Genomic DNA, 13,453 nt, shown 5'->3' with positions numbered 1-13,453 from the left:
ATCCACGGGTTGATAAATTCCACGCTAGTTTCGAAAAAAATAAATATTTCCATTTTCTCCACATTTCAAAAATGACTTCTGTTGTTGTTCCACAAATCGAATTTCGTGTAAACTGGAATGAAATCGCTAAAATCAAGCAGAAAATCATCGAAGCGCTGAAAGGAATCAATATTAAGACCATTGGAGAAGTGGACATGTTCTTGTTTAAGAAAAATGGGGTAATTTGACTAATTCTCAGCTAAATTAACCCATTTTTTGTTACCTCAGGAAATCCACGTGCGTCTCGAGTTGAAACCATTCGCGTTCCCAGATACTGAACGATGCAAAGCAGTTCAGGCGAACACCGGACCGCCCATCATTGGAGAGCATCAGTTGGGATGTCGCGGCATCGAGTATCGTCATGAGAAGGCTATCAAACGGGGAAGACGGCATCGCGTGTCGACAGGCGTGCAGACAGTTTTCACAAAGAAGCAATGATCAAGTGCACTTTGTTTATCGCGGGGAGTGGCGCAAATTGAATAAATGTTATAAAAAAGAGAGGATATAGTACAATAGCAAGTCAATATGATGATTGGGTAAAAAGAAGTGAGTGCAATCAGTGGAAAAATAGAAACAAATAAGTGAAATTGATTGAAGCTAAAATAAAATTGAAAAGAGATCAACACAAAAACATCGGGGAATTAGAAAGAAATGAGTTAGATGAGAGTGATCTTGTCATCAGCAATCATTGCGGCGTTGTCATTCTCGAGTTGTTCGTATCCTGCCTGCAGTTCGTCCTCAGTAAACTTGTTGTTACCAGCTTGTGCTTGAATGCCTGGAAAATACCATTTTCAAACTTGAATCTCAAATAAAGGCAACTCACTGTCAGTAATAACTTGAAGATCAACCATATCATCAGTCTGTCCAATATCGTCGAACGCCTTTCGCACGTATTTTCTCAAATCCTTATAGCGATCAACACCAATTGCGGCTGGTCCGGTACGAGCTCTCTTCGCTGTCGGTTGGCTCTCAGTGACAGTGGTATCATTCATTGATGACTGACTATCATCATCAGCAGCACGTCTTCTAACACCACGTCTTGGAGTGGCGGCGGTTGGCACCGAGCTAGATCCCGGCTCGTCTGTCATGTCTTCCGGCTCCTCGTCAGATGGCTCGTTCTCCTCATCATCAATATCATGGTGTCGTGGTCCTCGCTTATTCTTCTCGTACTCTTGACGAGCCTTTGGTTTCTCCTTGAAGCAAGCGAAGTGGAGAAGATCGTAAGCCTTCTTCGCGTCCTCTTTACTAACTGTCTTTGAGAATCGAACTTTGGCGATAGCCGTTGACAAACGAATCAAAGTTTCTAACTGACGAGCGGTGACAGGCATAGTTCTCTCCTGATCGGTCTTCGCGATGTCATAGGAGCGAATGTCGGCGTACACTTCCGAAATGAATGCAGTGGCCTCGTCGGTGAGTGTTGGTTTGACACCTTTCGCGAGATGGATGTACTTTCTCATGAAGTCCATTGTTAGGATTTTCGAGCTGAAAATTGGGAAATGGTATAAATTATTGTCATGATATCTCTGAAACTTACTTTTGATCACCTGTCCATTGAGTGTTCTCTTCATAAATCGAGCTACTGGCCTTCTTTGTCTCCATATTGATAGTACTGATCGTCTCGACACCTCCACCCATCGGCATAACAGTTCCATCAGCTTCTCCTTGTGCTCTGAAGGTATGAAGCTTGAGAACGTGTCCTGCAACAACCGCGTCCTGGTCAGCATCGTGTTCATCAAGAAGCACAAAGATAAGGTCGAAACGAGACAACAGAGAATCTTGCATTCCAATATTCTCCATAGGCGATTTGAATGGATTATACCGTCCGTAGACCGGGTTAGCAGCGGCTAATACTGAGCAACGAGCGTTGAGTTTCGCATGAATTCCAGCCTTTGAGATAGTGACACGTCCTTGTTCCATGACTTCGTGGATTGCAGTTCTATCGATATCCGACATCTTATCGAACTCGTCGATACAGACAACTCCTCGATCCGCGAGAACCATGGCTCCGGCTTCAAGACGACGCTCTCCAGAATCTGGATCCGTTGTGACAGCGGCAGTGAGACCGACTCCAGATGATCCACGTCCTGTAGTGGTGATAGCTCTCGGCGCCATACGAAGAACATAACGTAGGAGTTGCGATTTGGCTACTGATGGGTCACCGATGAGAAGAACGTTGATGTCTCCTCTTAGACGAGATCCGTTGTTGAGAATCTTTTCCATTCCACCGAGAAGTAAGCACAACAAAGCTTTCTTCGTCTCCTCGTGGCCGCAAATCGATGGAGCAAGGGATCGAGCGAGAAGCTCGAATGGTTCACGAGACTTTGATATTTTACGAATATCCTTGACTTCTTGTGGTTCGAAATGGGGAACAATTTCCTTTGAAAGCATTTGAATGTGGTTGAGAATGATGATAGAACGGAAAGATCCGGAAGAGACACCATTCTGCTTATTCGGCAAAACACGGAACACTCCGATGATACGGACACGATCTCCAGGCTTCACACGATCCGCCAAATCGAGATCAGCGACACAATCAACTGCGCGTGGCAGCTGACCAGCAGGCGCTGATTCTGGAAGTTCCTGAATAGTGAATGTCTGATGATCCTTGTAAACAGAGTGTCCGAACTCGGTCTCCAAAGGATTCTTGTTCTCGTCTTCTGTTGGATAGGCATTGTTAGTGACGATTGTGTCGAGCATTGTGAAGTCAGCGAATTTCTTCTCGAGAACCTTATTGGTAGCTGGACAGTAATGAACAGAGGTGAGAAGTTTTTGTCGGACAGATGAGCATTTTGTGACGATTCCCTCGCAACACACGAGGTTTCCAAGGTATGTAGACTTCAGGGTGCGGGGATTGACGTGGCGCTCGCCGAATGTTCCTTCGAATCCAACGTGGAATCCTCTGGAATCAGTTTTCTGTTTTAGAGACGAGATGGCCGGTACACTTACGTTTTGACGATAGCTTGAACGTCACTACGATTGATAGCCATTTCGAGAGCGGCTTGAAGGCAATTCATCTCGAGAACACTTTGAGTGAGAAGTCTGAAATTGGAAAATAATAATAATTAGAGAGGGTAAATCCAATTTACCCTTCAGCTCTTTCTGGCATCGACTCGCGAATCTCATCGAGATTCATCACCAAACGACTCTCCCCGTCGTTCATCATTTTTACAATCTTCTGTCGATAATGGTGAGTATCGGATTGATTATCCAGAAAGTTGAGGTATTGTTCGGTGATTTCCTGTTTGCGAGCATCCTCCGCTCGGTCGATGAACATCCCATCGTTGTGTCCGTCCATTTTCCTATAAAAGTGGGTGAATTTGTTGATTTTCAGTCATCTTTTAACGGAAATTCGCGAAAAATTTGGAAAAAAATATTGAAAGAACGCGAAAGTGTGAAAACTCCATATTTGAAACAGCCTAAATTCGCGCACTCTCTCGGTTCAAACACCACAATTTCGCGCGCGCCGAGGCTACGCAAACACCGAGACGCAATATTGCGTACGCCACGAAAAAATTTCAGAAGTTTAAAAACACAAAGACTTCTGAAGAATGTGCTGTAAATTGATGAAAAATGGGAATTTTGATATGAGAATTGGTTAAAAAAAGCTTTGTATCGAAGGGCGTCTCCTGGAATGTAAATTTATTAAAATGTTGTTATTTAATTCAGATTTTCAGTGTACTTTTTGAAAGAGTGGTTTGTTCAATTCATTTCAGCTCCAAACCATAAATCACAGATCCATGTCTGTAATTTGTGCTCTACATCTGTTTCAGTGGCTCACAGAATGCTCAATAAACCTTTTTGTGTCACCATTTTTTTGTGATTTCTGTTTTTTCTTCTATTTTCTCGTTTTTCTTTTTATGTTTTTCATCTTCTTTCCAATTCCCGAATATTCAAACCGAATGCCCAGGACGACGCACCCCTTTCGTAATACATGCATATACATATCGAGAATAGTCACAAAGCACACAAAAAATACGGGCCGTCGTCGTAAAAACCCCTAGGTGCTTGGGCATTGTCTCCTAGAAACTTGAGAGCGCACGTCTCGAAACCATTGGATACCATTCGGAAACATTCGGGGGTCCTGAGGTCCCCGCCGAGTCTTCACTCTTCTCCTTTTTTCATCCACTGAACAGACGGCTTCTTCTTTTCGTCCCTTCTTTTCGTATTCATACTAAAATGCAACTTCTTTTTGTGATCTCGATTCTCGCTCTGTGGATTTCAGCCACTGGTAAGTCAGAATAAGTAGAGCGATACATAGATTAGTATCTGTTCCGCTTCAGAATCCACGACCTGCTTCGTGCAGAACAGCATTCCAAGTGTCTTCACACAGGTCTGCCCGGGAAACATCTACACTTGCATGAAGTTCGACTGTAAAGTCAACAATCCAAAGAAGTGTGAGTTGGAGCTATAATGGGCTAAAATCTGAAAATATCCTCTTTTATTCCAGTCAAGCAAACCACGAAAGGTTGCAATGACCCTGGAAACGCACTCGTCGCCTGCACCCAACTCATGACTCAATGCCAAGCTCAAGGTGGCACCGGACAATGCTACACTTGCAATGGGGACTACTGTAATTCCAGTCCGACCACTTTCGCCGCAATGCTCTCCGTTCTCATCCCAGCGATCTCATACTTCTTGCTCCATTGATAATAATCTGAATTTTGTACTAACTAGTTGATTGATTGAATTTTTGGGGTCTTTCGAATAAAAATTGGGAAAAAATCAAGTTTTTTGAGCAAAAATAGAGCAATTTCATCATGTCATCATAGCACACGAGTGGAAGAAGGATGTCATCAAAATATTTAGAACATAAAAGGAAGAGAAAAAGTATAAGCCCGTAAACAAATCTACAAAAGTCCCAGAAACTGGAAAAAAAGAAATTATGAATTTAAAAGTAAAACAATAAAAACGACCGTGGTGTGCTGTACATGTTAAAGGATAAACGGAAATGAGCAAAAGGGCGGAAAGTCGCGGAAAGGAAAGGCATCCCAACGAATCGAGCGGTTGTTTTTTAAACGAACGGTTAAATTAAAGATCATGAACAGGGAGAGAATTATGATGGTGGGAGAGAAAAAAGTCAACGGAATTACATCAGCGAACAACATGTTTTGCTTTGTCTTGATCTGCTCTGCACATAGTTCATTTCTCGCACTATTTCCGCGAAAGTGACGTTGACGTTTTGGTTGTTCTTGGCGGAGCATTCGGTGAACGGACATGACCAACTTTCAGCTGAAAAAGTAGGATTTTTATTGGATTTTTTCGAGAAAGAAGGGAAAGTGCCACGTGGATGGAAAATTTCGTTTTTTTTTTGTGGCGAAACCTCAAACAAGAGCGGTACCATTTTTCATAAAATTTTTTCATCGGTCACGTGGCATAGGTCTCACAACGATTGGCAACGGTTCCGCCACGTGGATTCGGTTCTCTATTTCAGATTTTTCATTTGAAAATTTTTTCATTGAGATCGAGATTTCGAAAATGCGCGGTACCAACTTTCCGAGAGAAAACTGCCACGTGGCACAAATTGTCATCGCGTAATACGGTTTTTGCACGTCGACGTCGAGAAAACATGAGCATTCCTAGGTATTTTTAAATGGAAAGCGCTTGAAAGTTGAGTTTCAGGCAGAAAATCGTATTTCGCAACATTTTTATTCGAAAAAATATGGATTTTTAGATATTTCTCAGTCGGGAGCCTCTTTGAAAACCAAAACTCACCCAAAGCCAGTCCCTCTTCACTTCTCACTTGTCGCTGATGTGATAAGTCACACTTGTTACCCACCAACAGTATCGGCACGTTTTCAGAGCCCTGTAAATTCAAATTTTATGCAAAATCTGTTTTTAAAAAAGTGTCACTCACTTTTACCCTGACAATCTGTTCTTTCATGTTTCGAATATCGTGAAACGTCTGCTGACTTGTTATCGAGTAAACCACAACGAATCCTTGTCCATTTTTGATATAAAGATCACGCATCGATGAGAATTGCTCCGTTCCAGCTGTATCCAGGATTTCTAGCACTGATGGTTGCCCGTCGACCTGGAAATTAGAAATTGAAAATCATGGGATAATTTTTTCATTGTTAAATTAAAATTCAAGCTAGCTCACCTCAATCTCTTTTCGATAGAAATCCTCAATCGTCGGATCATACTTCTCGATGAATGTGCTACTGACGAATTGAACAGTCAACGCCGACTTTCCGACACCTCCACTTCCCAATACAACCACCTTGAACTCCCGCATTGAGCTTGGCTGAAATTCGAAAAAAAATTCAGAACGTTCTCATGAATGAAAGCGAGAAGAGTATAATGGTTATAACCGGAAAACGAGAAGAATGAAACGGAAGTGTGTGTGTGTGTGATGCGAATGGCATGAATGGAATGGAAAGTTGTTTCTTCACTGCTGTTGTCGTCGTGTTTCCCTTTCTTCGTTTCAAACTACTTCGTTTATAATTGCGTGCAAAAAAGAATTATAAATTTCGAAAAAAGTTTTTTATTGAACAAAGAAGAAGGAGGCAAAGAAAAGAAAAAAAAAGTGTTGGTGGTGACGAGGGTGGTGGCCGGCCGGGGTGTCCGTGATGCCCTTGAGAAAATTATCGATTCGGGAGTCTGCCCCCGGCTGTCCTCTGCCCAAATTGTGTGCGTGTGGCCGCCGGCCAGTAGCCACCATCTTAAGAAGCTGCGCCGCAACACAATCACTACCAAAACAATGGGGTGGAAAGAAACTAAGTGAGCTATAAGGCTTCTTCACGGAGCGATAATTTTTTGCGAAAATGAGGAGAAAGAGAAAGAAGAAAGAAACGAAAAAGGAGGATGAAAGGGGGAGAATATAACACAGAACTTTCGAGTCAACTGATAGAGAGAAGAGAAACAAACAGTCTCGAGACGAGCACCAGCAACCACACCGATTGGAGAAATTCCGGCCCCCACCACGAAGTATTGTGCTGCGCGATAGAGAGCGCGCAACAAAACTAACCAGATGATGGAGGGAGCCGTGTCCCCTCCCTCGACCGGCCGACGCAAGGACCGGTCTTTGGCAAGTTGACGTGTTTTGCGTGCCCGGCGGGACACGGGCGAGGCGTCAGGAGTGGGTGATTCTCGAGAAAACATAGTTATATCACATTTAAATCAGTTATCCTGATGAATTTTCAGGAAAACCTTGAAAAACGGATGAAAAAATAACGAATAATTACCGTAATCTCTCAAGGAGTACGGTCTGCAAACCGCAATCCAGTGCAATTTGTCGTGGAGGTGAACTTGCGGACCAGCTGGAAAAAAAATCATTTTCACATTTTTCCAAAGTTAATTTCATCATTTGCGAAAAGAATTTTGCTTTTTCAATCTTATTTCCTCATTTTAAATGAATTTTACGTATTCGTAAAGTTAAAAATCACAACTTCCAATAGAAAACAACTAGTTTTCGGTGCATTTTTCACGATTCTGTTAGAATGTAAGAGCCAGTATTTCCTCAGGATGTATTTCCGGCCGTTCAGCATATTTTTTGAAAGAAAACTCTAACTTCAAGACAGAATACTCGCCGAAAAGAGGATTCCTTAAGCTTTTGAACTGGTTTCTCTGCAATTTTTCGTAAAGTGAACATGGCATCGAAAAAGTCATCCTGTTGTTGGCAAATCTTTTCTTTTTCTTTGTTCTGATGCAAATCTATTCATTTTAAGCAGTGTTCAGTATCTTGTGGCTTTTCAATTTTGAAAAACTTTAATCGCTCTGCTCATAATGTTTCCATTTCACATTGTTCTTGCTCAAAAATTGAGATATTCAGCTAAAAACTCTATTTTCTATAATTTTTCTTGTTACAGATCAAAAATGGCCAACGAGACGGACGAGAACAAACCAACAAGCACCGCAGCGATGACAGAAGACGATCTTCTCCTTCAAGACCAACAGCTGAAGCAAATCGAAGATGAGGTACCAATAAACTCCAATTTTCTCTTGAATATTTCAGTTTTTTAGCAAAAAGCGTCTCCTCTCGTCGGTGATAAACTCCCTTTCTACGCCCTGGCCGGTTTATACGATCCCGTCTCAGCCATCACGTTCTTCACCAAAGCCAACGAGCTCGCTGCCATCTACTCGGACATTCGCTTCATTCGAGGCGACGGAAACTGTTTTTACCGTGCAGTTCTTGTCGGAATCGTCGAGATTCTGATGAAAGACCGTGAGAGACTGATCAAATTCATCGACACCGGCAGAGAATGGATGGCGAAGCTTGTTAAGCTTGGATTCCCCGATTGGACGTGCAGTGACTTCTGCGAGTTTTTCATCGAATTCCTCGAGAAGATTCGTGATGGAAAGTACACCGAAGCAGAAGTATTTCAGAATCTCAATGATGATGGAACGGCGAATTACTTGCTGATGTACTTCCGTCTAATCACCTCTGGATTCTTGAAAGACAACTGTGAGGAGTACGCACCATTCATCGCCGAAGGAATGACGCTGCAACAGTATTGCGAGACGGAAATCGAGGCGATGTGGAAGGAAGCTGACCATTTGTCGATTATGGCGCTCGTTCGTGCCACCGGAATCCGTCTTCGTATCCAATATATGGATCGATCGGAGGCACCGAATGGCGGATATCAGCACGATCTCCCGGATGAAGCCGACAACGTGACGCCCGACATCACTCTTCTCTACCGTCCAGGCCATTATGATCTCATTTACAGGAACCTTGTTGCACAATGATTCATCTTGTATAATAATTGTTTAGCTTTCATTCGAGTGTCTCTTTCTTTCCCAGTTTCTCTCATAATCCTATTTATTTTCTTCATCATCCAGTGATATTTTGATTGATTTTAAGATAAATTGCCAATTCCTGTATGCAAAGATATTATACTAATTTGTGATTAATATGTGTACTTTCACAATAACCCTACTAACAAGTCAGATTTTCAATTTTAAGAAACAAAAACTAATATGCACATAGATGCGAACGATTGAGGAAGAGGACGACGAGTTCCCAGAAGATGGGAATCTGAAAATGGCGGTCGGAGCGATGAATACAAGAAAGAAGATGATTTATTCGCGGAAAGTTTTCGCAGTGATATCGGCTATTTTTTTGATTTTTGCGATTGGTAGGTGCTTTTTTTGAAAAATCCTGTATAAAATGGTTTTTCCAGGCAACATGACACTATTCATCACTCCAGGAGTTCGAGAATTCGTGCAACAGTACCGAATCCTCGTCTATCTATGCACCCCGCTTCCAATAGTCTCCAAATTATTAATAACTTTCGTTGAACGAATCTCTTCTATCAATCGCCCATCTCTTCTACTAATTCCTGTATTTATTCTTCATCTCCTCGCGATTTTTCTCTCATTTACTGCACTTTCTCTGTTTTTTGACACCGAAATCGTCTACTTTTCTTGTTTTATAATCTTCATGAACACTTGTGAGCTTATATTTTATACCCTTCAAAATTATTCAATTTTCTCCTCGTCTCGCATGCTTCTTCTTTTAATCATTACTAGTCTAATCAACACATTTCTCCTCCCCACTTTTCTCTCAATTTTTGCATTTCCATATGTTCCAGTATTCGTTTTATCTTTAATTGTCTCTTTTTATATCAATTTTCATATTTGTCATTTCATGGATAAGTTGGGGCCAAAGGATTGGCCGCAGGCGGTAGTTTGGATGTTCAGTCGGATTCCTGTGTAATTTTTGATGTCATTTCTGTGATTTTTATTGCTTTCTTCCGGTTTTTCAGATGAAATCTGATGTTTTTGGCGAATTTTGCCAATGAAAGAGGTTCTAAACCAATATTTCTGCTTAAAAACCGTAAATGTCCCCATTGTTGTATTTCCAGCTCTCGAAATAGTATATGATATCATCAAAACGCCTGTTAGCTTCATATATTACGCGTAAGAATTATTATGAGATAATCGGAGTGCCTGCAACAGCGACAAGGCTGGAAATTCGAGATGCATTTTTAGCCAAGACTAAGCAGGTTTTTATAAGAAGAAAAAGCTGAAAAAAACCCTGAAATTCCAGCTCCATCCCGACCAATCTTCGTCCCAAAATTCGAAGAAAGATAGTCGCGTTGGGTGGAGAACGGGCGCCTCGGAAACAGAGCAGTTTATGCTTGTCAAAGAAGCGTACGATGTGTTGAGAAATGAAGAGAAACGAAAAGAATACGATATGGCGACGAGTCGAGAAGGAGGATTTCTGATGGAGGTGAAATATGCGGAGTTTATTGAAGATGCAAAATCGATGGAAAACAGAAAAATATCGCTTTTTTTTTTGAGAAATGCTTTAATTTTGCAAGATTCTGATTGGAAAAAAGGCAAAAATTATTCAAAATTACATTTTACCGAGTCAAAACTGTCATTTCGAAAAAAAAATATGGCGACGAGTCGAGAAGGCGGATTTTTAATGGAGGATAAAAACATGTGGAATTCATTGAATGGTAGATGCAAAATTGATGAAAAACTATGAAAAACAATTCATAAAATTGGATTTTCAAGTCAGAAATATCATTTTTTGGTGAAAATGTTTTAAATTGCAAGATTCTGACTTAAAAAAAGGCAAGAATTAATCGGAATTATATATTTTTCGAGTCAAAATTGTCATTTTCGAAGCATTTTAAAATGCATTTTCCTGGATTTTATCCAGGTGGAGGCAAATATGCGGATTTTGTTCGATGAAAAACAGTCAAGTGAGGTTTTCAAGTCAAAAACGCCGCTTTTTCTTTAAAATATGATTTCATTGCAAGATTCTGATTTTAAAAAAGACAAAAATTAATCGAAATTATATATTTTTCGAGTCAAAATTGTCATTTTCGAAAAAAATTTTACAATTTCCGCTTTTTTCTTCCAAAACTGTCATATTTTCTCTTCAATCGACTATTTCCCGTATTCCAGGCCACTCTGAAAACACAACAAATGTCAACACAACGTCGGAATATCCAACGAGCCGAATGGAGTGCAGACGTGATACCGGACGCCCGAAAAAAGTCGAAAACTACAGTATACTCCCATTTTAGGTTGGAAAATATACATTTTGGATTCTTACCAAAAATCGAAGAATTTTCAGAAATCCCGAAGAAGAATATCTGAAGGAAAAGCGAAAAAACCGGTTGTTAGGTGTCTTGGCGGCTACAGTAATGGCGCTTATTGCAGCGAATATACTGTATATCAGGTGAGGGATTTACGGCGTAATTCGACACTAATCATGTTTTGTTTCAGGCGGCTCCAAGCACGACGACTTCTAGAAGATTCCCAGCCAGTTCGATGACAAAAGTAGAATTTAGAAGTTATATTTTTTTAGAAATAAATTAAAATTTGAATAAAAGTGTTTTCTCTTGTTGAATTTTCCAGGTCATTTTTTCCCCTTAATACTTTTCTCGTTGCTTTTAAAAATTGAATTTTTGAAACGTTTCTCTCCTCCTCCTCTGCTCATCCCAGTGTAAAAGTGCATGCCATTTCCCTCTTTTTCTTCTTTTTTCGTAAACTTTTCTCTCTTTTTTGTTCTTTTTAACCAAATAGTCAACAACTCAAATTGTTTGTCATATATTTAGTTTTTCTCCTTTTCCTCTGAGAGCAGGTGCGAAACTTTCACCAAAAAAGAGCCTCGAAAAGTGCTCAAATGGACTGAGAGGAAGCCAACTGGTGGGAGAAGAAAAGGGCATAAATCACTCATTGTTATATGCTGTAAACATACGAAGTTTCACTTCTTTTTGAGGCAATCTTTTGTTTGGTTCGCTAGTTTTTTGGAGTTTTTGGTCGGTTTTTGGTGCGAAAATTGCATTTTTAGGGTATTTTTTCCGTAAAGAATCGAAAAAAAGCGATTTTCAGCTTTTTCCAAAATTTCTGGTATGTTTGTTTTATCATTCAGAAGTAGAAAACGAGAATTTTTCTCTCGATTTCTCAATTATTTGATCGTAAAATTTTGGGAAAGACTTTCAACAACACAACTTTCAATTTCTCTTGCCCCCCTTCTAAAGATGGTGTCTTCTGAATTTGTTGGTTTTGTTTGGATAATTAGGCTAATAAAATTAGTTTTAGGAGAAGGAAAGGGCTTCTAGTGCCTTCTGAATTTGAGAAGTTGTGTTAAGAGTACGAAGACCTTCGGCAGTAGAATCGTAATGCCCTGTTCCAATAGATTTTGAACTATGATATGAGAGGAAAGTTGAAATTGTAAGGATTCTGAATCTGTTTTCAGATATTTGTACGGCTCGTTTCTTACAACCGCGCTCTACCGAAACCGAAGAAAACTGCGTGCAAAATTGAGAGATTCAGAAAAAAAGAGACATTTTTCAAGAGCATTTCGGTGGAGCGCAGTTGTAAGAACTTGTAAGAACTTTTCTGAATTTTGAAGCCGTTTCCAGATATTGCATAACACTGAAAGTGTCAAAAGTAGTCTGACAACGGATTCAGAATCCTCATGACCTCTCAGCTTTCCAATCCCTTTAGTTTCATCTGGAAATTCCACTTTCCTACCCAAATTCTCCTTAACTTTTCCAAAAACTTCAGTAACCAAACTGTACTTTCCCAATTCTCTCTCCCTTGTAACCCCCTAATTTGTCTCCAAAAACCCACATTTCAACCACACCCTAAACATATGTAGTCCTCTACCCACTTCTCTATTTCAACACCTGACACTCCTCTCCCGACGAATTAACTGTGTTCTCTTTTTTCCGTTGGCTGAACTCTGATTTCGTAACTTCGTTTGTGATGATTCAGGGAGATGTTAGTGAGAAATTTTGGGAATCTAGAAATACCGATTTTGAGTAGTTTTTGTATATTTCTTTCTCCGAGTTAGTAGTCGTGAAAGAACTAGAATCCCGATCTTGAAAACTGGCCATGATCAGAATCATGTGAGAACTCACTAGGGAAGTCCTCCGAGTAACCTAGGAGTTAGGGGATGTGACCTATATTATTGGAAAGCTGAAATCAAAGTTTGGACTACTTAACAGTCATTACCAAACTTTGCCCTCGTTTTTCTCGAATACCAGACCTCGAGAGCAAAAGCATAATATATATTTGAAATGAACGTGATTTCAGCTTTCCAATGACATAAATCACCTCTAATTCCACGGTCACTTGGAGACCTTCCCTAGCAAGTGTTGCTGTATTGTGATTCGAGTCGGTACTAGATCAAAGTTTCGAAAACCGCACGTCTGGAATAATCTAGAGATTTTGATTGATTCGAATCTGAATTCCGAACTTCTCTAGCATCTAAGTTACCCGAGATAGAGAATCTTTTAGATGCAATCTTTTAGATCTTTTAGATTTGATAATGTTTTCAGAATCCCTAAGTTCTAACTTCCGATTCGAATAGATCTGATCTATTAGCTCGGAACAGTTCTTATGACTGCGCTCCACCAAAATGCCCTGTCTCTTTTTCTCTGAGTCACTCAATTTCGCACACAATTTTCTTCGGTTTCGATAGAGCGCTGTTGTAAGAAGCGTGTCG

At 40.5% G+C, this 13,453-nt stretch overlaps 6 protein-coding genes across 6 annotated transcripts; 4 read left to right on the top strand and 2 right to left on the bottom strand.

The window, feature by feature from the left end:
* Nucleotides 1–71: 71 nt before the first annotated feature.
* GCK72_017367 (uncharacterized protein) lies at nucleotides 72–477 on the top strand (the record flags this gene model as incomplete). The annotated part of the gene is made up of 2 exons (XM_003093821.2): nucleotides 72–218; nucleotides 268–477. 2 exons carry the CDS (start codon nucleotides 72–74, stop codon nucleotides 475–477), a joined length of 357 nt encoding a protein of 118 aa, XP_003093869.1.
* A 218-nt stretch (nucleotides 478–695) lies between these two features.
* Nucleotides 696–3,334, bottom strand: GCK72_017366 (uncharacterized protein; the record flags this gene model as incomplete). Its single annotated transcript, XM_003093826.2, has 5 exons — nucleotides 696–814; nucleotides 863–1,521; nucleotides 1,574–2,938; nucleotides 2,986–3,078; nucleotides 3,126–3,334. 5 exons carry the CDS (start codon nucleotides 3,332–3,334, stop codon nucleotides 696–698), a joined length of 2,445 nt encoding a protein of 814 aa, XP_003093874.1.
* Nucleotides 3,335–4,215: 881 nt separating this feature from the next.
* GCK72_017365 (uncharacterized protein) lies at nucleotides 4,216–4,686 on the top strand (the record flags this gene model as incomplete). The annotated part of the gene is made up of 3 exons (XM_003093824.2): nucleotides 4,216–4,267; nucleotides 4,320–4,433; nucleotides 4,487–4,686. The coding sequence occupies 3 exons, from the start codon at nucleotides 4,216–4,218 to the stop codon at nucleotides 4,684–4,686; spliced, it is 366 nt and encodes a 121-aa protein (XP_003093872.1).
* A 439-nt stretch (nucleotides 4,687–5,125) lies between these two features.
* Nucleotides 5,126–6,274, bottom strand: GCK72_017364 (uncharacterized protein; the record flags this gene model as incomplete). The annotated part of the gene is made up of 4 exons (XM_003093850.2): nucleotides 5,126–5,268; nucleotides 5,752–5,842; nucleotides 5,894–6,070; nucleotides 6,140–6,274. The coding sequence occupies 4 exons, from the start codon at nucleotides 6,272–6,274 to the stop codon at nucleotides 5,126–5,128; spliced, it is 546 nt and encodes a 181-aa protein (XP_003093898.1).
* Nucleotides 6,275–7,854: 1,580 nt separating this feature from the next.
* Nucleotides 7,855–8,727, top strand: GCK72_017363 (uncharacterized protein; the record flags this gene model as incomplete). Its single annotated transcript, XM_003093823.2, has 2 exons — nucleotides 7,855–7,956; nucleotides 8,002–8,727. The coding sequence occupies 2 exons, from the start codon at nucleotides 7,855–7,857 to the stop codon at nucleotides 8,725–8,727; spliced, it is 828 nt and encodes a 275-aa protein (XP_003093871.2).
* A 241-nt stretch (nucleotides 8,728–8,968) lies between these two features.
* GCK72_017362 (uncharacterized protein) lies at nucleotides 8,969–11,272 on the top strand (the record flags this gene model as incomplete). Its single annotated transcript, XM_053732048.1, has 7 exons — nucleotides 8,969–9,116; nucleotides 9,162–9,431; nucleotides 9,886–9,986; nucleotides 10,031–10,213; nucleotides 10,900–11,021; nucleotides 11,072–11,176; nucleotides 11,224–11,272. 7 exons carry the CDS (start codon nucleotides 8,969–8,971, stop codon nucleotides 11,270–11,272), a joined length of 978 nt encoding a protein of 325 aa, XP_053580961.1.
* Between the last annotated feature and the right edge of the window lie 2,181 nt (nucleotides 11,273–13,453).

The sequence above is a fragment of the Caenorhabditis remanei genome, chromosome V (assembly GCF_010183535.1).
Source record: "Caenorhabditis remanei strain PX506 chromosome V, whole genome shotgun sequence".
In the NCBI taxonomy this organism is placed as follows: Eukaryota; Metazoa; Nematoda; class Chromadorea; order Rhabditida; family Rhabditidae; genus Caenorhabditis; species Caenorhabditis remanei.
Note: the sequence above shows the minus strand (reverse complement) of the source record. Positions and strands in the feature narration are given on the sequence as shown.